Source organism: Salmo salar, chromosome 15, assembly GCF_965601325.2.
Source record: "Salmo salar chromosome 15, fSalSal1, whole genome shotgun sequence".
In the NCBI taxonomy this organism is placed as follows: Eukaryota; Metazoa; Chordata; class Actinopteri; order Salmoniformes; family Salmonidae; genus Salmo; species Salmo salar.
In genome coordinates this window covers 74,070,762-74,094,241 of record NC_138305.1, presented here as the reverse complement: position 1 = coordinate 74,094,241, position 23,480 = coordinate 74,070,762, and the positions used below count along the sequence as shown (strand labels likewise).

General features: G+C 42.8%; 2 protein-coding genes across 9 annotated transcripts in view; one reads left to right on the top strand and one right to left on the bottom strand.

The window, feature by feature from the left end:
* Positions 1 to 8,538, top strand: part of LOC106572235 (polyhomeotic-like protein 2) — a 44,936-nt gene extending 36,398 nt beyond the window's left edge. For 4 of the 8 annotated variants that reach the window (XM_014146248.3, XM_014146246.3, XM_014146244.3 and 1 more), the window contains 6 exons: positions 2,085 to 2,296; positions 2,735 to 2,867; positions 3,749 to 3,860; positions 4,246 to 4,372; positions 4,516 to 4,795; positions 5,172 to 8,538. In XM_014146248.3, coding sequence (XP_014001723.3) covers positions 2,085 to 2,296; positions 2,735 to 2,867; positions 3,749 to 3,860; positions 4,246 to 4,372; positions 4,516 to 4,795; positions 5,172 to 5,326 — 1,019 coding nt within the window. In that variant the 3' untranslated portion in view covers positions 5,327 to 8,538. Of the gene's footprint in view, positions 1 to 1,236; positions 1,623 to 2,084; positions 2,297 to 2,734; positions 2,868 to 3,748; positions 3,861 to 4,245; positions 4,373 to 4,515; positions 4,796 to 5,171 lie in introns of those variants that run through there. The other 4 variants (XM_014146250.3, XM_014146251.3, XM_014146252.3 and 1 more) reach the window with 4 other exon arrangements.
* Positions 8,539 to 15,089: 6,551 nt separating this feature from the next.
* LOC106572329 (beta-lactamase-like protein 1) lies at positions 15,090 to 21,494 on the bottom strand. The gene is made up of 8 exons (XM_082961496.1): positions 21,276 to 21,494; positions 20,729 to 20,944; positions 20,486 to 20,586; positions 18,433 to 18,629; positions 18,050 to 18,207; positions 17,629 to 17,858; positions 17,214 to 17,319; positions 15,090 to 16,914 (listed from the first exon to the last, which is right to left on the bottom strand). Exons 2-8 carry the CDS (start codon positions 20,905 to 20,907, stop codon positions 15,930 to 15,932), a joined length of 1,956 nt encoding a protein of 651 aa, XP_082817622.1. The 5' UTR covers positions 20,908 to 20,944; positions 21,276 to 21,494; the 3' UTR covers positions 15,090 to 15,929.
* Between the last annotated feature and the right edge of the window lie 1,986 nt (positions 21,495 to 23,480).

Below are 23,480 nucleotides of genomic sequence, written 5' to 3'. Positions count from 1 at the left end.
ATGTCACAGGCCATATACCGTGCACCGGAAAGCAGTGTGAGGGGAAAATAGAGTCCACCAATCCAACCAATCAGAGAGGGAGTCCTTTTGAGCTACTCGTCGCCATTGAATCACATTCCAAGTTGCGCTGGCCAATGGTGGGAGTGCTTTATTTCCTAAAGGCTCGTCATGTCTGACAGGTGTATCTGAGTGAGGCACATCCACTCAGACATTCAAACATGAATAATATACTTTCAAGAGGCCAGGATGCTATTACTCTGCAGATACTGAAGTGGCCACCACTGCTACTTGGCTCCTCTGAATCACAGCAGTACACCATGTGATCATGGCACAATCCTCCTCTAAGTGTTACTGTTAGGTGGCCATAATTACAACCTTGATCTAGCAAGTCCAGTGATGCCTAAAACCTTGGTCCACCCTCAAGCCTAGGCCAGCATGTCTGCTTGTGGACATCTTGTGACAGACAGCTGAATTAAATAATATGTATATTATGTATAAATATACATATTATTATGTAGAAAACGTGCTATGTATATGTCATGACATATAATTCATTAACACAGTCTTTACTCTACGTGGTAGTTTTTGACATAATGACAAGTCATGAAAGCGTTGGAGGTCCTATACCTCTAGACCCATAGCTCAAAAGTTGAGAAAATCCACCTCTCAACATTTCCCATTCCAAACGTTTGTCACTAAATCTATGAAAATATGTTATTTTTACATACAGGCTTTCAGTTCTGTCTTGCCAATATAGTTCTCAAATATTGAGGGGATTCGATTATGTGGACCGGGTTTCCCAGGTGGGAAGAATTTGCACCGGGTGAAAGTGATTGCGTTCTCTTTGGAACCGAGCTGCCTCCGGGCAGTGAGCCAGGTTCCCCGCTCTGGTCTACGGGCAAGTCGGCTCAAAACAAAAGTGACACTTGTGTTTTCAAATGTAAAATTGATATTTTGATAACATCTATCTCTCATCCCAATGAAAACTAGTTAAATACACAAATTAGAACTTATATTATATGGACAATTACTGTTCGAATAGAGAAGGGCGCTCCTCCCACTTTTGCTTTTTGACGTCACGGGCCATATACCGGTGCATCGCGGTTCATTTTAATCAAACTCCACCAATGTGGTAGATTGTACTGGAAGCAGTGGGAGGGGAAAATATAGTTAGCCAATCCAACCAATCAGAGAGGGAGTCGTTTTGAGCAACTCGTCACCATTGGATCACATTGCAAGTTGCGTGGGCCAATGGTGGGGGCGCTTTATTTTCTATTCAGTTCACGCATACAAAGGCTACTTGCTTGTGTACTTTTGCAGGGATAATAGTGCCGAACAAACTGAAGAAAGCATACGAAAAAGTGTGGATGTGATTGCATTGCTTGTGTAGTTTCTACTTATGTAACGGGTGCGTATTTCCACGGAATATTTGTGAATTGTTTGAGCACATGATTTGTTTGCTCCATGTTGCCTTGGCGGACGGGATATGAAAGGAAGGGTTGCTTGGAGCAGTGGAACAAAGGGGTGTGCCACGGAGTACTGTCTTTGGGTGTGCTTTCGCTCCGATGTTGACCATTGTCGGGGCGTTTGAATCAGAGCGTCTATATTTGTCATTTATTATGGTGTGTTTCTCAATTTAAGTTAATGTTCAAACGTGGGCAAATGTAGTTTTAATGATGTCGACGAAACCTTTGCACTTTTATACCGCAATCTATTAGAAACAATACGCATGTGGGACAATAAGCACCTTGCGCAATGATCACGAATGATTAGTTGATACAGTACATTCTTTGTATTAAATACACCTACTAATCTTAATTGTTTTATTGACGAAAGTAGTTTTTTTGTAGATGTAGAATGATGCGGGGAGGAAAATAAACAAAACAATTTCGAAAGTGTTCCAGATTTTCTACTAGAATCATTAATTCTTCACTGCGTAAAACATGTCCATATTTATCATTATTGTTACATGATTGGTCATTCTCTATTATTATCACCTCAGCACTGACTCCTGCATGCCAGTTTAACATTTTACACAAATATTTCCTTTTTATTTACTCACAAATATGCCATTATTATGCCAGCAGGTAAGGGAGATGCTGAGTGGCTGAATGCGCAACCAGGTGCAGGCTCACTTCCAGTCATGACCTCAGGGAATGGGAACAATGCGCCCATGGTGACAGGCAGTACCCCACAGAATGGCGAGAGCAAACTGCCTCAAGCCATAGTGAAACCCCAGATCCTCACCCACTTTATTGAAGGATTTGTGATCCAGGAGGGAGCAGAGCCTTTCCCTGTGAGTAGGATTCTGAAGAAGCTTTCCACCCACTGGGCACATGGCTCTTCAGAAGCAGAGGCATACACACAGGTGGACTGGGACCAGAAAACGGCCCTGGCATTTCTAACACACTCTTCCTCTTGGTCCCCACACCGGCCCATTCATTCTTTTTTTTTGAGGCCCCCATTACTAGCCGAATAAGGATCATTTTGCGCAAAAAAAAGAAGTTAGACAGGCCCACTGGGCAAATAATTTACCAGCCTAATCCGCCCCTGCACGCCTGTTTTGGAGTCAACTGAACCATAAGGACACATAGTTATCCATGTACATGACCAGTAGTGCACTTCCCTCTAGTGGACTAAATTAGACTAAACCATTCATATCATTATGCACTGTACAGCATTTTACTACCGGTGTAAGCAGCATGAATGACGTGAATTGTCTCTGTCCTTTCAGGTGGAACGTCCGTTGTCGTTGCTGATCGAGAACCTGAAGAAACACAAACAGCAGACTCACTCTGACTCAGAGAAGACAACTACCTCCTCCAACAGCACCACTGACTCTGAGATGGAGGACCTATCACAGCAAGGTAAAGGACCAGCCAGAAGACATCTTGCTTGGCCCACTCAATGGCCTTTTCTCAATTAGATTTGCTCAACTCCTGCGTCCTCTCTCCTCCGTCTTGCCCCCTTTTCAAAAAGGTCAAAGGTAATCGAGGAGAGGCGGCCGAGGAGAGTGAACGTGGACGAAAATGCGCTTATACGAAATGAGAAGCTTCTCCACTTGCAAATTACGTTTACAAGGGGGAATCCCAAAATAAGTGTAAAGTGATAAAACGAATTAGGTTAGTTGTGCAAGACATTTTATAGATAAAAGGACAAGAAACAGATTGTTTTTAAATGTGTATTGTCGGAGGAGAAAAGCATGCACAACAGCTGATTCAAAGAGGGTGTGGCAGATATCAAAACTATTCTGCTGTAGGATACACGTGCTTCCTCGCCAAAAGGAGGCTATCGAGGAGTGGAGGACTGTCTTTCATTTGCCTCCTAATGAATTGACACACTCCTCGACCACTTATCTGTATCCAGTCACAGAGGAGAGAGGACGGAGGATGGACTTTTGCCCAAATGAGAAAAGGCCTATTAACCCAGAACTACAAGCTTATCATTGTGGCATTGGCTACCTGGCTTCACGTCCCACTTCTGCTTGAATCTCAGCACAAATGTTTGTACATATTGGCACTTGGATTTGCTCTTCTTGATCCGTACTGTAGGACTGTCTTTAGGGTTTTCTTTCAGTCTCACATCAACTCTCTGATCATCAGAAAGTCAACCAACCACTTGCCTCCGTAGACATGAAGCCACGCTCATTACTTGTCATGCCAACCCGCATTGTGTTAATACCCACTGTATTTTTACCACTGCTTCTCTGGTTCCCATGTGTTGACGTGAAACTGTTGTTGCTGTGCAGAGCTGAAGCAGCAAGAGGAGCCCACCCTGACGTGTGAGCTGTGTGGCAGAGTGGACTTTGCCTACAACTTCAAGAGATCCAAGAGGTTCTGCTCCACAGTATGTGCCAAACGGTAAGGCCTGGGTAGACAAGATGCTGGGACTGAGATCTGGGTCGTACTCATAAGGAAACGTACTGCAAAAGGGAGGGACTATCTGAACTTTTATTTTCCATTGAAAAACATTTAGCAAAGGTGTGGTCTAATGAATATAACCCAGGCATCCTGAATGACTTTTTCGCCAGCAGTTGTTGCTGCAGTAATTACAGCAGTAGTACACAAGTGCAGGAATAACAAATAAATGAATGGCTTATTCTTTACTTGAGCTTTTCATTTGTTACTCAGATGTTTAGAAATGAATTGACAATTAAACAAATGGCTTGCTCAGCCTTAAACACTTAATTACCCAAGCTACTTGTTGATACATTTATTTTTTTCCCCCCATAAAATGTTTGTGCAGGTACAATGTGGGGTGTACAAAGCGAATGGGCCTCTTTCCAAATCGACAAACCACGATGGAGAAACTGAAGAAGCAGAGAACATCCGTTGGGAACCACCAGAACTCAAGCTCCGAGACCAAAAAACAGGTGAAATGGCACTGTTCACAAAATATCAAGAATCAAAGCACTATATGACTTCATAAACATATTTCCATTGAGACCCTCTTTCTGGCTAGAATGGCAATAATCCCATATCACTTCAAAGCTATATCCTTCCTTTGTGTTTTCAGACTCCCACTACTGGGCAACAACCTGGGGGTGGATCGGTGACATCCAGCCACCCCTCTCACCCTGGTCACAGGGAGTTCAGCCAGTGTTTAGACATGTCCAGCTACGAGGGTCCCCCTTCACCCCCACTGTCTGCTGCCAGCTCTAGTGCTCCCAGGTCCCAGGCGGGCAGAGGGGCTGAGCACACGGAGGGCTGTGGACAAGAGCTGCCCCTCTTCCAGCCCAGCGACCCGGCCAAGTGGAACGTGGAGGAGGTCTACGAGTTCATCTGCTCCCTGCCAGGTGGGCACTGCGACATTTTCCATTTACTCCAACGGTTGCTAAATGGCAGAGTAGCAGCCCAATACAACAGTGGTCACCCTGGAGAAATGCAGGGTGTTTAGGCTTTTCTTTTAGCCCAGTAGTAACACACCTACTTCAGTCAACAAACTTAGTCGTTTGATTAGTTGAAATACAAATGAAATCAAACTAAAACTAAAACATAGATATCGGTTCCAGGAACATAATTGGTGACCTGACCCCTGTCATAAATCAAGCAGCAAGCAAGAGGGATTTTTAGAAAAGACTTGCCTACAACCTGGTGGTTATGTGTAATGTTATTTTTTTAGTATATATATTTTTTAGAAAGCTAGCTGATGAGTGGCTGTTTTGTTCCCAGGTTGCTTGGAGATAGCCAAGGAGTTCCGCTCGCAGGAGATCGACGGCCAGTCTTTGCTGCTGCTGAAAGAGGACCACCTCATGGGCACCATGAATATCAAACTGGGGCCTGCGCTCAAGCTCTTTGCCGAGATCAGTATGCTGAGAGACTCGTAACCCCTCCTCTCTGGAGCCACTCCACACTGCCGGAAAGTGTCCAGAACACCGTATTTATACGGTACTCTGACCAGGCTCAAGCCTACCGCTGTGGCAGGTTGGTCCCATGGTGGTGGAGGATGGACGAAGGGTGTCTCTCTGTTTCATAGAAGCTGATGGTCCGTAGCATATTGGCAACGCTATCTGAGTTTAGAGCTTTGTCTCTTTGGACTCTCCTATGCAATGCAGGAACCGTTAGCTACTGAATGAGTTGTACTGTGGATGTTGTACTGTGCACAAGTAACTTACCCAGCTAGACTCAAATGGACATGGTGGTACTTAAGTTCATAAACGCCGTTATTAGTAGTTAGAGATTCCTGGTACTTCTGTATACTTTTTAGCCAGTAGTTCTGAAAGTAGCGCTCACGAGCCAAAAGTGGTCCCTGAAAATTACGTACTACATATGTGCAGATATGTGCACCACGTCATTGCTCTCGCTCTGCTGTGTGCGTCTTGCTAGCTGTCACTCAAATAGTGAGGGGCTGAAGCACATTGGTTGGAACTCGAATTGTTAGGGGGCTGGCCCATGTCGGGGAAAATGTATGGAAAATGGCGCCGCACAGCTTCTAGTAAACAGCCTCTTTCAAACTAAGATTTTGTGGCTAATTGAGGTTAAGTAATTCTGCTCATAGATTATGCAAGCATGAACTACACATGTCACATGCACCAAATACAACAGGTGTGGACTTTACAGTGAAATGCTTACTTATGAGCCCATTCCCAACAATGCAGAGTTAAAATACGAGGCAAATATTTGCTAAATTAAAAGGAAATGCACATCCAGCCTGAAGTGGGAGGTTTAAAAATATATGAACTCAGCAAAAAAAGAAACGTCTTCTCACTGTCAACTGCATTTATTTTCAACAAACTTAACGTGTAAATATTTGTATGAACATAAGATTCAACAACTGAGACAAACTGAACAAGTTCTACAGATGTGACTAACAATGGAATAATGTGTCCCTGAACAAAGGGGGGGAATGAAAAGTAACAGTCAGTATCTGGTGTGGCCACCAGCTGCATTAAGTACTGCAGTGCATCTCCTCATGGACTGCACCAGATTTGCCAGTTCTTGCTGTGAGATGTTACGCCACTCTTCCACCAAGGCACCTGCAAGTTCCCGGACATTTCTGGGGGGAATGGCCCTAGCCCTCACCCTCTGATCCAACAGGTCCCAGACGTGCTCAATGGGATTGAGATCCGGGCTCTTCGCTGGCCATGACAGAACAGACATTCCTGTCTTGCAGGAAATCACGCACAGAATGAGCAGTATGGCTGGTGACATTGTCATGCTAGAGGGTAATGTCAGGATGAGCCTGCAGGAAGGGTACCACATGAGGGAGGAGGACCCTGTAACGCACGGCATTGAGATTGCCTGCAATCCGATGATGATGTGACACACCAGACCATGACGGACCCTCCACCTCCAAATCGATCCCGCTCCAGAGTACAGGCCTCGGTTTAACGCTCATTCCTTCGATGATGAATACGAATCCGACCATCACCCCTGGTGAGACAAAACCGCGGCTCGCCACTGCGAAGATGATCAGCTGTCCGTCCTGTCTCCCTGTAGCACCGTCTTAGGCGTCTCACAGTATAGACATTGCATTTTATTGCCCTGGCCACATCTGTAGTCCTCATGCCTCCTTGCAGCATGCCTAAGGCACTTTCACGCAGATGAGCAGGGGCCCTGGGCATCTTTCTTTTGGTGTTTTTGAGTCCGTAGAAAGGCCTAAGTTTCATAACTGTGACCTTAATTGCCTACCGTCTGTAGGCTGTTAGTGTCTTAACAACCGTTCCACAGGTGCATGTTCATTAATTGTTTATGGTTCATTGAACAAGCATGGGAAACAGTGTTTAAACTTCACAGATCTTCATTGTAAAGGGTTTTCTGGATTTTTACGAATTATCTTTGAAAGACAGGGTCCTGAAAAAGGGACGTTTCTTTTTTTGGTGAGTTTATATACTTAAGTCGCCAAAGTTGTGGAGCTTTCTGTAAGTCAGTTTAAAAAAAATGGAGGTAGTTGCATCTGGATTACTTCTCCATTGATAATATACTGAGTTTACAAAACATAACACCTGCTCTTTCCATGACCTAGACTGGTGAATCTAGGTGAAAGCTATGCCCTGACAAATTGAGGCTGTTCTGAGGACAAAAGGAGGGGGCTGCAACTCAATATTAGGAAAGTGTTCTTAATGTTTTCTACACTCAGTGTATATTTGATTCTTGACTGGAAGTTGGCGTTTTGGGTATTTTGGTCTTGGCGGGAAAGTGGTTGAAAACCTGCCTAGGACTATTGAGTTGTTAGGTTATTAACACCATCCATTGCACAGGACAGTACACAATGTTACAGTTCACGCCTTGAATTGGTGGGTTGTGATACTTACTTCAGTATTTTTGTATATAAATTCAACAAAATAACCTAAAATCATTGCATCCTTTTTTATTTCTTGCCTTTTGTGTTAAGAAAACAGGTGTTTAAGGATTCTAAATTTGAATAATTTTGTTTGCTTTCTTAATTTATTGTCCTGTGTCAATGTTCTTTCTACTTCCGTGAAGGCCATTTTCAAAGGGACAAGCCTTAACCATATGTAGTTGTCTGTCAAACTGGCCACCAGGTAGGGTCCCTGGCCTCCAGAAGTCTGGGGTAGTGGAATTCAATTACTCTTACAAACTCTAGTGCGAAACTAAGAAAAATAAACTGTCATTCCAAGTTTGTATTATTTTGTGTGATATACTACTAGGGTTAATTGGAACGGAATATGGAGGGACGTTCAGGTTTCCCCCACCTATTTTGGGTGAAAAACTTGACATTTGGAATAGATTTTAGTGATCTAAATGAATACATTTTTGGGAACACCACCATTTCCAAATCCATTTTGTGCTCAGTATCATATTGAAGGGATAGTTTACACAATAAAATGCAGATTTTAATAGATAATCACTCAGTTTTTTTTTTTTCGTCACTGCAACATGTCCTGCAGGCCTTTTATAGACTTTGAAACCTGCTGTAACCCTCAAACCAAAGTGTCATCGGCATCATGTTTGTATCTGATGTTTAGGATTAGAAACTCACTTTTCATTCTTCAAGTTCTAAACTTGTTTAGTATTTGTATTTATGGAACTAGTTTTCGTATACATTTTGTACTCCAAAAATAAAACCTTAATGGTATGTGTGTACACTTTTCTGCAGTGATAAAAGACCATAGTATCTACATCAAAGTCCAGTTGGAAAATATTTTACTTAGTGAATACATTTAATTGATATACATTGAGTGGAGTCTCCTATACAAATAATCAGTCAATAACAGGGCAGTGAGAGAATAATTAATTAGAACTATTCAATTGGCTGATACAGAAATGTCTTTCACATATGCTTCTCTAGTGTATAGACTGAGATGCCATGACCACTGTAACAGTATGAGTATAAAGCTTATTAGAATCTGACATGGTGAGAAACCAGCAATTGACAAATATTAATCTTGGTTCAAACATATTTTGCTTGAAACTGACAAGATAAATGAGATGTCTTGTAGAAAGGTTGGCAGGTGTCCCTTTCAACAGCCAGTACATGTAGCTCTCACAGGCATGAGGATGGGCAGCCACACCTGCTGTTCACAACCAGTACAATTACCACAGATAATCTTCCCTTAAGTATTTATACAAACGCATACCGACACATGCAAATACTGTACATTTAGAAGCGTGTGCATGTACACACGCACACACGGTATTTATAGTTTTTCACAATATTACAGAAAGAATCCACTAATAAGCCAATGGACTTTCAACACTATTATCCATATTTGAAAATAAATGGTAAAATACCAATGTTTTTCAGGCAATCAATCATCGGGTCACTTCTTCCTTTTCAAAATTACAGTTTGGAAGCTCAGTTGCTAATTAGTTAGTTTGGTTTCCCAAACCCGGTCCTCACCTGGACTCCGGATGCAGTTTTACTCATGAGTGCCCCCTACTGGAAAATGTTAAGGAGTGCAGCTTTAACTCACCTAACCTTGCGAAGGATACCCCAGCATCCTTGCTTTGGAACAAAGAAATGAATTCTTCAGGGAGAGAAAGGTGTGCACACACAGCCACTGTGCTGGTCTTGCTTAAACGTCCCTTCACTGTCCATCAAAGTTTTCTCACTGATTCCAGAGAGAATAGGACATCTCCTTCCTAGGGAGAGAATAGAAAACAAAAATGGATCATTACAGCAGCTAGGCACAATGGGTATAAGTGTGTCCAGCTCACTCTCTAAGAGTGATATTAGAAAAAATACAACAAAAACATACGCACTGATTTACAAAGTTAGATAAACCTATGGGGTGGATGCACCAGGAATCAAATCTCATTCAAGTACATATTCATAAAAGCTCAGTTTTTCCCCAAAGTGCTGATTGATACTTACCTTGACAAGAACAGCATTAGACATCTGGCAAAAAGCCACGAGGAGCAGGACAATAGAGAGCAGTCTTCATCTTTTCTGTTTCTCTGTGATACAGTATGTCCTGTTTCTGGGTTTCTCTTGATATAAAAAAAAAATTGCAATTTGTTGACTGCACTCCATCCAGGCTCAAAAAGGATATGATTGGTAATAATTACAGCATGTTATCTCTAGTTAATAAATAGCAGGTTATTAGGTCTATATGGTGCCATAAATAACCTGGTACTGTTCCTACTGTCAGAAAACAGTAAGAGAAGCCAAGAGAGGAATCAGACATGTTTTATTGGGTTAATGAACCCAAGGATATTTTTCTTGTCTCTATGTGATACATCATTTACTGTACGCTGTGTTGATAAATAAAGTGTCCATTTCAGAAAGATTAACGGGGGCTCTGTTCAATCTGTATCGCTCAAGTGTTACAGATTGCGTGATAGACATTTAAAGGTCCTTTTCCATTGAGCTGACATATGCAGCGTTTACCGTGAATGCAGTTTTTACTAACGTGGGAACATTGCCTTTAAATTTCAATCACGCTGTAACGCTGAAATTACGCAATACGGATTGAATAGAGCCTTAACTTTCTGTTCCTGTTTAGTCACTATCGAAAATTGAGACTTAGGTGGACACTATTCCACAATTTCTTACAAATAATAAATTGTGTTTTAAACTTTGACATTTTTAAATCGGTTCCCTTAGTAAACCACCAACTCAATAGGGTTTTGTTCTTTTTACAGTGATTCAGTCATAAACGTCCCTTTTTCAGGACCCTGTCTTTCAAAGATCATTCGTAGAAATCCAAATAACTTCACAGATCTTCATTGAAAGGGTTTAAACACTGTTTCCCATGCTTGTTCAATGACCCATAAACAATTAATGAACATGCACCTGTGGAACGGTCGTTAAGACACTAACAGCTTACAGACGGTAGGCAATTAAGGTCACAGTTATGAAACTTAGGACACTAAAGAGGCATAAGGGGTAGGCAAGAGAATGGTCGTGGACAGAGAAAAAGGTCAAAACCAGATCAGAGTCCAGGAGGTACAGAGTAGCAGACAGGCTTGTGGTCAAGGCAGGCAGAATGGTCAGACAGGTGGGTACAAAGTCCAAAAACAGGCAAGGGTCAAAACCAGGAGGACTAGGAAAAAGGAGAATGCAAAAAGCAGGAGAACAAGAAAACTGCTGGTTGACTTGGAAACATACAAGACGAACTGGCACAGAGAGACAGGAAACACAGGGATAAATACACTGGGGAAAACAAGCGACACCTGGAGGGGGTGGAGACAATAACGAAGACAGGTGAAGCTGATCAAGGTGTGACAATTGTGTCTGTGAACCAGGGGTATCACTCAATTCAAGCCATTTCGATCTACGGTGTCCACAGATCGATTTGTAAGCGAAGATGTTGGTTGGAACAGGTACCAGAACCACGGAGGTCCCCTAAACAGGGGACATTACATCTAACTAAATAGGTCTCTAAACCACAAGTCGGTGTCCTTCCTTTTGCTTTATTACCTAAAATGGACCAAAAATTTGATATTTATCTTTCCAACTGCGTTTTCTGAGAAATGTCAGAAATCAATACCCCTTGCTTGACAAATTACAGTGTTATCATGAGTCAACATTTGCACAGCACAAGTGGCTGGTGGCACCTTAATTGGGGAGGATAGACTCATAGTAAAGGCTGGAACAGAATAAAACTCATCACTGTATCCTATATCAACATGTGGGTTGGGCCTCTCTATCTGTGAGGCGAGAGCAACATGCTCTCTTGTTTATTTATAAAGCGCTTCTTTTAAAACTACCTCCATATATATCATCATTAATTTCCACTAGATATACAAATTTTAAAACCAGATCACAGATGTGGATTAAATTAGAGACTCCTGCGGTCTCCACAGAGTTGGGTAGGACTGCCTTTAGTTCCTTTGCGCCTTATTTATGGAACAAACTGCAGATCCAACTTAAGTTAGACACTCTGGTGTCCCTTGCCCATTTTAAAAATGTTATGGAGGATCAATATGATGTCTGTGATTGTTTCTGTTGAATTGTGTCTTTGTTTTGTATGTTTGAAATGTTCTTGTCTGTATGCCTAAAACTGTACATGTCAACATGTTTACACAGGGCACAGCCGTAAAAGAGATCCAGGTCTCAGTCTGTTTTCCCTGTTAAAATAAAGATTTAAAATTGTATTGAACAAATCAAACATGTTTTCCATGTGGTTGATTCCATTCCATTCCAGCCATTATTATGAGCTGTCCTCTCGTCAGCAGCCTCACATTCAGAGTATGGTATCAAGCACTTCTTCAATTTATACAGTTTATACACTTTAATCTCCCTCAACCCATTTAGCATTAACATTAATATTAATATTAGTATTGTGTTGATTAGTGTCTTTCTACTGTATTGTATGCACTGAAAATCCCCACTGTGATGGAAATCTAAAGTGAACCACAGTCTAAGGACAAACAAAGTATCTTTGAGTTTTGTTTCACTACAATGTAGTGAAAAAATATACAGTACCAGTCAAACCCAACACCTCTAAATCAGAGAGGTGCGGGAGGCTGTCATAATTGTCATCCATGTCTTCGGCGCCCGGGGAACAGTGGGTTAACTCCCTTGCACAGGGGCAGAACAACAGATTTTTACCTTGTCAGCTCCGGGATTCGATCCAGCAAACTTTCAATTACTGTCCCAACACTCTAAACACTAGGCTACATGCCCCACTCCATCACTCTCCTTCTTGGTCAAATAGCCCTTACACAGCCTGGAGGTGTGTTTTAGGTCATTGTCCTGTTGAAAAACAAATTATAATCCCACTAAGCGCGAACCAACTGGGATGGTGTATCGCTGCAGAATGCTGTGGTAGCCATGCTGGTAAAGTGTGCCTTGAATTCTAAATAAATCACTGACAATGGCACCAGCAAAGCACCCACACCATCACACCTCCTACTCCATGCTTCACGGTGGGAACCATACATGCGAAGATCATCCATTCACCTACTCTACGTCTCACCCCGGTTGGAACCAAAAATCTAAAATTTGGACTCATCAGACCAAAGGACAGATTTCCACTGGTCTAATGTCCATTGCTCATGTTTCTTGGCCCAAGTAAGTCTCTTCTTATTATTAGTGTCCTATAGTAGTGGTTTCTTTGCAGCAATTTGACCATGAATGCCTGATTCACACAGTCTCCTCTGAACAGTTGATGTTGAGATGTGTCTGTTACTTGAACTCTGTGAAGCATTTATTTGGGCTGCAATCTGAGGTGCAGTTAATTGCAGAATTCTGAGGCTGGTAACTCTAATGAACTTATTCTCTGCAGCAGAGGTAACTCTGGGTCTTCCTTTCCTGTAGAGGTCCTCATGAGAGTCAGTTTCATCATAGCGCTTGATGATTTTTTTCGACTGCATTTGAAGAATCTTTCAAAGTTCTTGAAATGTTCCGCATTGACTGACCTTCATGTCTTAAAGTAATGATGACTGTCATTTCTCTTTGATTATTTGAGCTGTTCTTGCCATAATATGGACTTGTCTTTTACCAAATAGGGCTATCTTCTGTATTCCACCCCTACCTGGTCACAACACAACTGATTGGCTCAAACACATTAAGAAGGAAAGAAATTCCACAAATTAACTTTTAACAAGGCACACCTGTTAATTGAAAGGCATTCCAGGGGTGGTTGAGAGAATGCCTTTCTCTGCATGAAGCTGGTTGAGAGAATGCCAAGCGTGTGCAAAGCTTGTTCAAAGCGTGTGCAAAGTTTTTGTCTTCACTATTATTCTACAATGTAGAAAATAGTAAAAATAAAGAAAAATCCTTGAATGAGTAGGTGTGTCCAAACTTTTGACTGGTACTGTGTATGCATACTTATATAAATATAAACTCAGCAAAAAAAGAAACATCCCTTTTTCAGGACCCTGTCTTTCAAAGATAATTTGTAGAAATCTAAATAACTTCACAGATTTTCATTGTAAAGGGTTTAAACACTGTTTCCCATGCTTGTTCAATGAACCATAAACAATTAATGAACATGCACCTGTGGAACGGTCGTTAAGACACTAACAACTTAGAGACGGTAGGCAATTAAGGTCACAGTTATGAAAACTTAGGACACTAAAGAGGCCTTTCTACTGACTCTGAAAAACACCAAAAGAAAGATGCCCAGTGTCTCTGCACATCTGCGTGAACGTGCGTTAGGCATGCTGCAAGGAGGCATGCGGACTGCAGATGTGGCCAGGGCAATAAATTGCAATGTCCGTACTGTGAGACGCCTAAGACAGTGCTATAGGGAGACAGGATGGACAGCTGATCGTCTTCGCAGTGGCAGGCCACGTGTAACAACACCTGCACAGGATCAGTACATCCGAACATCACACATGCAGGACAGGTACAGGATGGCAACAACAACTGCCCGAGTTACACCAGGAACGCACAATCCCTCCATCAGTGCTCAGATTGTCCGCAATAGGCTGAGAGAGGCTCGACTGAGGGCTTGTTGTCAGGCAGGTCCTCACCAGACATCACCGGCAACAACGTTGCCTATGGGCACAAACCCACCGTCGCTGGACAAAAAAGTGCTCTGCACTGACGAGTCGTGGTTTTGTCTCACCAGGGGTGATGGTCGGATTCGCGTTTATCGTCGAAGAAATGAGCGTTATACCGAGGCCTTTACTCTGGAGCGGGATCGATTTGGAGGTGGAGGGTCCGTCATGGTCTGGGGCGGTGTGTCACAGCATCGTCGGACTGAGTTTGTTGTCATTGCAGGCAATCTCAACGCTGTGCGTTACAGGAAAGACATCCTCCTCCCTCATGTGGTACCCTTCCTGCAGGCTCATCCTGACGTGACCCTCCAGCATGACAATGCCACCAGCCATACTACTCGTTCTGTGCGTGATTTCCTGCAAGACAGGAATGTCAGTGTTCTGCCTTGGCCAGCAAAGAGCCCAGATCTCAATCCCATTGAGCCCGTCTGGGACCTGTTGGATCGGAGGGTGAGAGCTAGGGCCATACCCCCCAGAATTGTCCGGGAACTTGCAGGTGCCTTGGTGGAAGAGAGTGGTATCATCTCACAGCAAGAACTGGCAAATCTGATGCAGTCCATGAGGAGGAGACGCACTGCAGTGCTTAATGCAGCTGGTGGCCACACCAGATACTGACTGTCACTTTTGATTTTGACCCCCCCTTTGTTCAGGGACACATTGTTCAATTTCTGTCACATGTCTGTGGAACTTGTTCAGTTTATGTCTCAGTTGTTGAATCTTATGTTCATACAAATATTTACACATTTTTGTTGCTGAGTTTATTTGTGTTGACAGCATATGGACTCTACTAAATTTTGTATAATTGCATTGTATGATGCAAAACACAGCATCATATGAATGCAGTACTATTGTATTTTGAAAGTTACATATCTTGAAAACTTGATTACTGACATGCAAAACATTTTGGGACTATATCAACAATGGACTAATGAAACAAATCCCAAAATGTTTTTGGGTGGAGTTTTCCTTCAGGCCAGGGAGCTCTGCACTTGCCCTCTAACCTGTGGAGACAAAACATTTAGACAACAGGATTTTCTTTCCCAAGATCATTTGAGGCACTTAAATTAATTAAAAGTGAGAAAAGTGGACATTAGCTTACAGAATTTTCACTAGTCATATTTTGTTGTGAGACAATTATCTATCATAGTGATGGCAGCTTCTTTCATTGAAGTAACAAGATAAGTTTATCAGAATAAATGTGTCACCGCAGTATAACAACAAACAATTTAACGCACCCATTTAATTGAACCTTCATGTAACCTTAATGATGGATCATTCAATAAGAATAACTTCATGCATGAGACAGCATGATATTTGCATGGAAGACAATTGACATTAAAGATAAGATAATTACAAAACGACTACTTTACAGAACACAATAACAAGGCCCTCTGACATTCACTGTAGGAAAAACAACAATTTACTCATTTATGTGACGTTATACACATAAAAAGCATTTGAAAGGGTAGAAAATTTTTAATTCCAAAGTCTCTGCACACTGTTCAGGCTCTGAAATGATCCACTTAAAATCCAGAATTCCATCTGTAATTCCATACAATAAAAACAGTTCAGGGTTTAACTGTTGAAGATTGGCCGTTGAGCTATCCGGAGCACTTTGTAAGTGTTGAGCCCAGGAGAGTCGAATCCAGGCGACACGCCCTTCTTGTTGAAATAATAGAAGTTAAAGAGTTGCCTGTCCTGGGTCTCCAGCGACACTGACATGCTGTTGACCTTCAGCTTGCAGGGGTACTCCCCCTCGAACACCACCCTGAACACCCTCTCCTGCAGGAAGTCCAGCCTGATAGTCCTGTACTTGGCCAGCATCATGGTGTCCACCTGGGGCCCAAACTGCTGCATGACCAGCACCCCGCCCAAACTTGCCTTTATCTCATAGAAGGTCATGTTCTGGTAGGTGAAGAGGCCCACATAGGGCGTGGGGTCGGGCGGCGGCGAGAGCTTGCGCTGTGCATTCCTGAAAGCGCTCTCCATGGCTGGGATGAGGTGGCTGTAGGCCTGGGTGACCAGATCCCCGTCCATTATTGGCGGCCTCACTCCGGCCATCAGCACCACCAGGCCCAGCTTCAGTTGGGGAACCAGGGAGAAGGTGGTGGCGTAGCCGTCCAGGTCTCCGTCCTTACGAACCACCTCGTAGCCCAGCTGCTCGTTGACCTCCCAGGGCGTGCCGGTGTAGTTGGCAAAGTAGCCCTGGTGGCAGCGAAACAGAGGGGTCAGCAGGGTCTTCAGGGTGTCATGTTGGAGGAGGGGCCGGCTGTAGGCCCCCAGAAGCACCATGGCCAGTTTGGCCATGTCGGCTGCCGTGGAGTACATCTGGCCAGCGGGCCGATACCAGCCCAGGTCGTAGAGGGGTGCCGATTGGCCGCTGCTGTACACGCCCACCGCCATCTGGCTCTGAATGGCTGGGGTTATATCAAAGCCTGTGTCCTCCATGCCCAGCTGCTCCAGGATGTTGTCAGACACCCAGCTCTCGTAGTCGGATTTCGCAAAGTTCTCGGCCAAGACATTAGCCAGTAAAGAGAAGGCCACGTTGCTGTAGTGACATCTAGGGGAGCGAGAGGAAGTATTGGTGATTTTTACATTTAAGTCATTTTACAGACACGCTTATCCAGAGTGACTTACAGGAGCAATTAGGGTTAAGTGCCTTGCACAAGGACACGTCAACAGATTTTCCCCCTAGTCGGCTTCGGGATTCAAACCAGCAACCTTTCGGCTATTGGCCCAACGCTCTTAACCGCTAGGGTACCTGCAACCCCATGTCACAGTCACATTAAATCACCACCACCCTTTACCAAAATTGACTGGATAAGCTCTTAACAGGAACGGGAATGAGGTGCATCTTACTTGGTGCCTGGGTCTGCCACTAGGACATCATCCTGTAGTAGATCTATAGCAGCCTCTGTGTCTCCACCCCAGAGTAGATTTGTTGCCCGAAGCCGCCTGGGTAACCCTGAAGACGAAACAAATTCTGGAGTCAAAAGAATGTCAAACGTTCTGGAGTTAAAGAAATGTACAAGGGAACTTCCTTTATCACGTAGTGCTTTCCTCAGGTTTAATCCAGTGAGAGTAGAGTACAGTACATTACATTACAGCACAGTCAGAGGGATCTGGTCAGGAGAAAAGGCTAATAGGCCAGGAGCTTATTACCTCCATCTTTAGGGACAAGTCTCGATCTAAGTATAGCCTCTCTCTCCATTCAAGTAAGGGCCAGGGTAAGCTAAGGTTAATGTACAGTCATGAAGAGGAAGTGTGCCTTTACCAGAGAGCTGACCGGCCATCCTGCGCAGGGTGACAGAGGGGGAGCGTGGCTGGGTATCTCTGTCAGAACCAGCCTTGACATCCACAATTTCCCGCCGCTTCCCCAGCGGGTTCTTGATGGTGAAGTTTGCTGCATACTTCTCCAAAGGGTCATCCAAGGAGGCCACCTTCCCCTCCTCCCATAGCTTGTACAGCATCAGTGTCGGGAAGATCTTCGAGAGACTAGCGATTCTGTTGGGAAAACAATTGTCGAGTGTTATTACTTCTGCAATCATTCACATTTGTGGCAAATCCCCCAATATTCTCATTGTCAACCTGACCCAGTCTCTAGAAATAGATACAAATCTGTCACAGAAATCATGCAAATCTCATCTAACATGCTTCTAACAAATGTTTTAACAACAGAGGAGAGCAGAGCTCACCTGTACACTGTGTATTCGTTGGGTGGAGGCGAGGATGGATCACTCCCATTCCTTCTGCCAAAGTTTCCGTTCCACAACACAGAGTTATTGAAGATAACGATGGCAGACAGAGCTGGTAGTGTAGTGTCATGAATACTTAACCTTAGGACAACATCTATCTGTATGGGAAAAAATGGCATCTTGTGAAGAAAAATGTGCATGTCGTGCATTCTGCCTCAAAAACAACACAGGGCAAATCTGTCATGTTTGAGAAAGTAAAGTAAAGTCAATGCCAAATAGGCAGCTATACATGTCTGTATATCTAGTCTAGTGCTTGTCGAATTCACGTTTTGTTATCAATCAAATTCCATTCATGATCTCATGATTGAAATGTTATTGTTGACCTTTTCTAATGCTTCCTTAAGTGCAGGGATGGGATGTTCCAGGAGTACTGGCTCAGGGAAACGAGGGCACATCTTTTCCTCCTTCACCTCAATGTTCACAACATTGTCTGTGAACAGAAAGAAAATGGATGTAACAAGTGCAGGTGGTGAATCACACTTCACGTGGTACCAAACTGGGCCATTAAGCCAGTTCACGTCTATCAACGCCAATCATTTTCAGTTGCAACAGAAAAAGACTGTATAAAAAGACTGTTTGAGTGATGGAAGTTCACCAATTCTCTTTGGCAACATGGTCTCATTATGTTAAAATTGTGACATTTAACCATTGTGGTTGTTTTATGTCACCTTATCTCACATATTAGTTATGTAATTTACTATCTGATGTGAGGATTTGTCTGTGTTACAAATGGTAGACAATGCTCATTCTGTTGCCAGTTTATGTTTCTGTCATTCTGTACCAGGCTATGTACAGCAGGGTCGTGCACAGACCTTTCACGGGGCAGGTGCTCAAAATGAAAAAAGGCCACCCACCTGAACCTATGGCGACAGCCGAAGAACCCCTTAAGGTTCAAGATAGCAACTTTTTTTCTAAGAGTGTAGTGAATTCTAAGCACAGATTCAACCATAAAGACCAGGGAGGTTTTTCAATGCCTCAAAAAGAAGGGCAACGATTGGTAGATGTGTAAAAATAAAAAAAGCAGACACTGAATATACCTTTGAGCATGGTGAAGTTGTTAATTAGGCTTTGGATGGTATATAAATACACCCAGTCACTACAAAGACACAGGTGTCCTTCCTAACTCAGTTGCCGGAGAGGAAGGAAACTGCTCAGGGATTTTACCATGAGGCCAATGGTGATTTTAAAACAGTTACAGAGTTTAATGGCTGTGATAGGGAAAAAAAGAAGGAAGCCTGTACAGAATACAAATATTCCAAAACATGCATCCTGTTTGCAACAAGACACTAATACTGCAAAAAAATGTGGCAAATGTTTTACTTTTTGTCCTAAAGACAAAGCGTTATGTTAGGGGAAAATCCAATACAACACATTACTGAGTACCACTCTTTATATTTTCAAGCATGGTGGTGGCTGCATCATGTTATGGGTATGCTTGTCAATGGTCAATGTTTTTTTTGTGGGATACAAATAAACAGAATACAGCTATAAGCACAGGCAAAATTCTAGAGGAAATTTCTATTTCCATCAGACACTGGGAGACAAATTCACCTTTCAGCAGGACAATAACCTAAAACACAAGGCCAAATCTACAGTGGAGATGCTTACCAATACAACATTGAATGTTCCTGAGAGGCCTAGTTTCAGTTTTGACACAAATCGGCTTGAAAATCTATGGCAAAACTTGCAAATAGCTGTCTAGCAATGATCAACAATCAACTTGACAGAGTTTAAGAATTGTATTGTACAATCCAAGTGTGCAAAGCACTTAGAGACTTACCCAAAAATACTATGTAACAGCTGTAATCACCACCAAAGGTGCTTCTACAAAGTATTGACTCAGGGGTGTGAATAATTATGTAAATGAGATACATTTCTAAAAACAAGATTTCACTTTGTCATTATGGGGTATTATGTGTAACACCACAAAATGTGGAATAAGTCAAGGGGTATGAATACTTTCTGAAGACACTGTATGGTGGTTAGCTAGCGTGTAGACTATCTGTGTTGCTGTTGCTCTGCTGCCCTGACACAGTGCAACTCCCGACTGAAGAAGGGTTGGAGGTCAGAGGGTCGCAGATGCAGCTGCTCCTCTCTATGTCTTTCTGCCTCGCTCTGCTGCGAATAGGCTGTCAGCCAACCAGACCAAACATCGATAATGATGTAAATCAAGTGTTATCAAGTGTTCATCAAATCTTATGCTGCAGGGGGTGCTGGGGGTGGTGGTATAATTAGAATACAAATAATAACCATACTACCACCCAAAAGTACACTTGGTGAGTGAGAGGGCAAAGGGGCAGGTGCTCATGGCACAGGTAGACCCCTATCTGTGCACATGCCTGATGTACAGTATGTGTCCTATACAGGAACACCCACTTTCGTACCACTTGGTAGTCTTCCTCCCTCCCGCCCCCGGGGTTAAAGCCTGCATTAAAGGGCCCGGTAATCCAGCAGCTTTGTGTAATCCCCAGCAGCCCCTGCAAACGAGCAATTAAGCCAAAGAGGATAAGGAAGCCACATGTACAAAAGTGTTTCCATGTTAAAACCCACATCTAAGTATTTTTGTCTGCTTGGGCGAAATGGCTACATCTCAACAGTCCCCCATTAGAACACACTCACAATTCAAGAATGGCTCTTGAATCAGTGGATGTGGAACCACACATGGGATGGGAAATTCTCTTTTGACTCTTACCTATTTTTAATTTTGGCATCCTGTACTGCCAAATAAAGCATCCCGTCATGACCAAGGATATCAGCAAAAAGACCACCATGCCTAACTTGGTCCATTTCACCTTCATCTTGCTGGTCTGGTGGTCTTGCCCAAGGTTGGACAGGCTGGAAATTACATGAAAGTTAGTTGCACCTCTTACTGTGTTTATTAATGGGATCCTAACTTTCCTCAATCAAATACATTTCCTAATGAAGTATTCATTGGCATGTGAGGATAAATTGATTAGTGGATAAAAAAAACGTCTGATTAACACAACAGTAGATAATGTCTTTCCAAAAGAAAACATGCCATGAAACAGAAGCTTGTTGCATCAAGCCTATAGTAGCCTATAGCAATACAAGCCAGAACACTGTCAATCCCAAGTGCTAATGCAATAATATGTACTTTCATAGATAGAATCCTGTTGACTGTATAGATACAGTGCAGCGGACTTACCACTCAGTATGCTCACTTTTCCAGCTGAGAGCAGTTCCACAGGACCCAAACTTCTCACATCACTGATGTTTCATCTTCAGTAGGATGCTAGCAAAACCCCACCGTCCAACCTCTCCAGTTACTTCAGTACTCTTTCACCGAGACATACAGTACATGTACAGTAACCAATGGCTCCCAATCATTCACTTGCTACCTGCTACTACCTACCCACACTTAATCCTAGTCGGTGATCCCTGAATGGGTGATTCAATTCCCTGTCCGCAAACTAGGGGCCGTGACGTCATAATCTCCAGAGATTCTGCTGTAAAGCCATGCTGGAGAAGGCCTAGGAGAGGAGGGAACCCTTAAACTCTCATCCTCAGCAATATAATCAGTTCAAGCCGAACGGGGGGAGGGCGAATTGATTCACCTCACAAATCACACTCTATACCAGGGTTCCCCTAGCAAATAAAACTAGCGGGTGATTTTATTTGCAACCTCAAGTTTTCTTTTAGAAAGAAATATTTTTTATTATAATATAATTTTCCTTGTTTCAGCTCAGCATCATAAACAAATTGGCCCGTTGGTGGTTTTATTTGCAGCCTCAAGTTTTCTTTTAAATATGTATATTTTAATTATTAAATCATTTTCCTTGTTCCAGGTCAACATCATAAACAAATTGTACATACAGTACCAGTCAAAAGTTTGGACACACCTACACAATCAAGGGTTTTTCTTTATTTTTTTTACTATTTTCTACATTGTGGAATAATAGTGAAGACATCAAAACTATGAAATAACACATATAGAATCATGTAGTAACCAAAAAAAGTGTTAAACATATATTTATATTTGAGATTCTTCAAAGTAGCCACCCTTTGCCTTGATGACAGCTTTGCACACTCTTGGCATTCTCTCAACCAGCTTCATGAGGAATGCTTTCCCAACAGTCTCAAACGAGTTCCCACATATGCTGAGCAATTGTTGGCTGCTTTTCCTTCACTCTGACATCCAACTCATCACAAACCATCTCAATTGGGTTGAGGTCAGATGATTGAGAAGGCCAGGTCATCTGATGCAGCACTCCATCACTCTCCTTTGTCAAGTAGTCCTTACACAGCCTGGAGGTGTGTTTTAGGTCATTGTCCTGTTGAAAAACAAATGATAGTCCCACTAAGAGCTGGCATATCGCTGCAGAACGCTGTGGTAGCCATGCTGGTTAAGTGTGCCTTGAATTCTAAATATATCCCTGACAGTGTCACCAGAAAAGCACCCCCACACCATCACACCTCCTCCTCCATGCTTCACGGTGGGAACCACACATACGGAGATCATCTGTTCACCTACTCTGTGTCTCACAAAGACATGGTGGTTGGAATCAAAAATCAAAAATTCCATCGGTCTAATGTCCATTGCTCGTGTTTCTTGGCCCAAGCAAGTCTCTTCTTCTTATTGGTGTCCTTTAGTAGTGGTTTCTTTGCAGCAATCCAACCATGAAGGCCTGATTCACACAGTCTCCTCTGAACAGTTGATGTTGAGATGTGTCTGTAACTTGAACTCTGTGAAGTATTTATTTGGGCTGCAATTTCTGAGGCTGGTAACTCTATCCTCTGCAACAGAGGTAAGTCTAGGTCTGCCTTTCCTGTGGCGGTCCTCATGAGAGCCAGTTTCATCACAGCGCTTGAAGGTTTTTGCGACTGCACTTGAAGAAACTTTTAACGTTTTTAAAATTTTCCGCATTGACTGACCTTCATGTCTTAAAGTAGTGATGGTCTGTCGTTTCGCTTTGCTTATTTGAGCTGTTCTTGCCATAATATGGACTTGGCCTTTTACCAAATAGGGCTATATTCTGTATACCAACACTACCTTGTTACAACACAACTGATTGGCTCAAACGCATTAAGAAGGAAAGAAATTCCACAAATTAACTTTTAACAAGGCAAATCTGTTAATTGAAATGCATTCCAGGTGACTACCTCATGAAACTGGTTGAGAGAATGCCAAGCGTGTGCAAATCTGTCATCAAGGCAAAGGTGGCTACTTTGAAGAATCTCAAATATAAAATATATTTTGATTTGTTTAACACTTTTCTGGTTACTACATGATTCCATGTGTGTTATTTCATAGTTTTGATGTCTTCACTATTATTCTACAAAGTAGAAAATAGTAAAAATCAAGAAAAGCCCTTGAATGGTGTGTCCAAACTTTTGAATGGTTCTGTATGTA

What these genes read in the sequence shown, in the direction of transcription:
- LOC106572329 (XM_082961496.1), bottom strand. Translation starts at nt 20,907, where the DNA reads ATGAAGGTGAAATGGACCAAGTTAGGCATGGTGGTCTTTTTGCTGATA. An exon ending in TCAAGAGCCATTCTTGAATT is followed by an intron (nt 20,587 to 20,728) that starts GTGAGTGTGTTC and finishes GCTCGTTTGCAG; the next exon opens with GGGCTGCTGGGGATTACACA. An exon ending in GATGGCCGGTCAGCTCTCTG is followed by an intron (nt 17,320 to 17,628) that starts GTAAAGGCACAC and finishes TTTCGTCTTCAG; the next exon opens with GGTTACCCAGGCGGCTTCGG.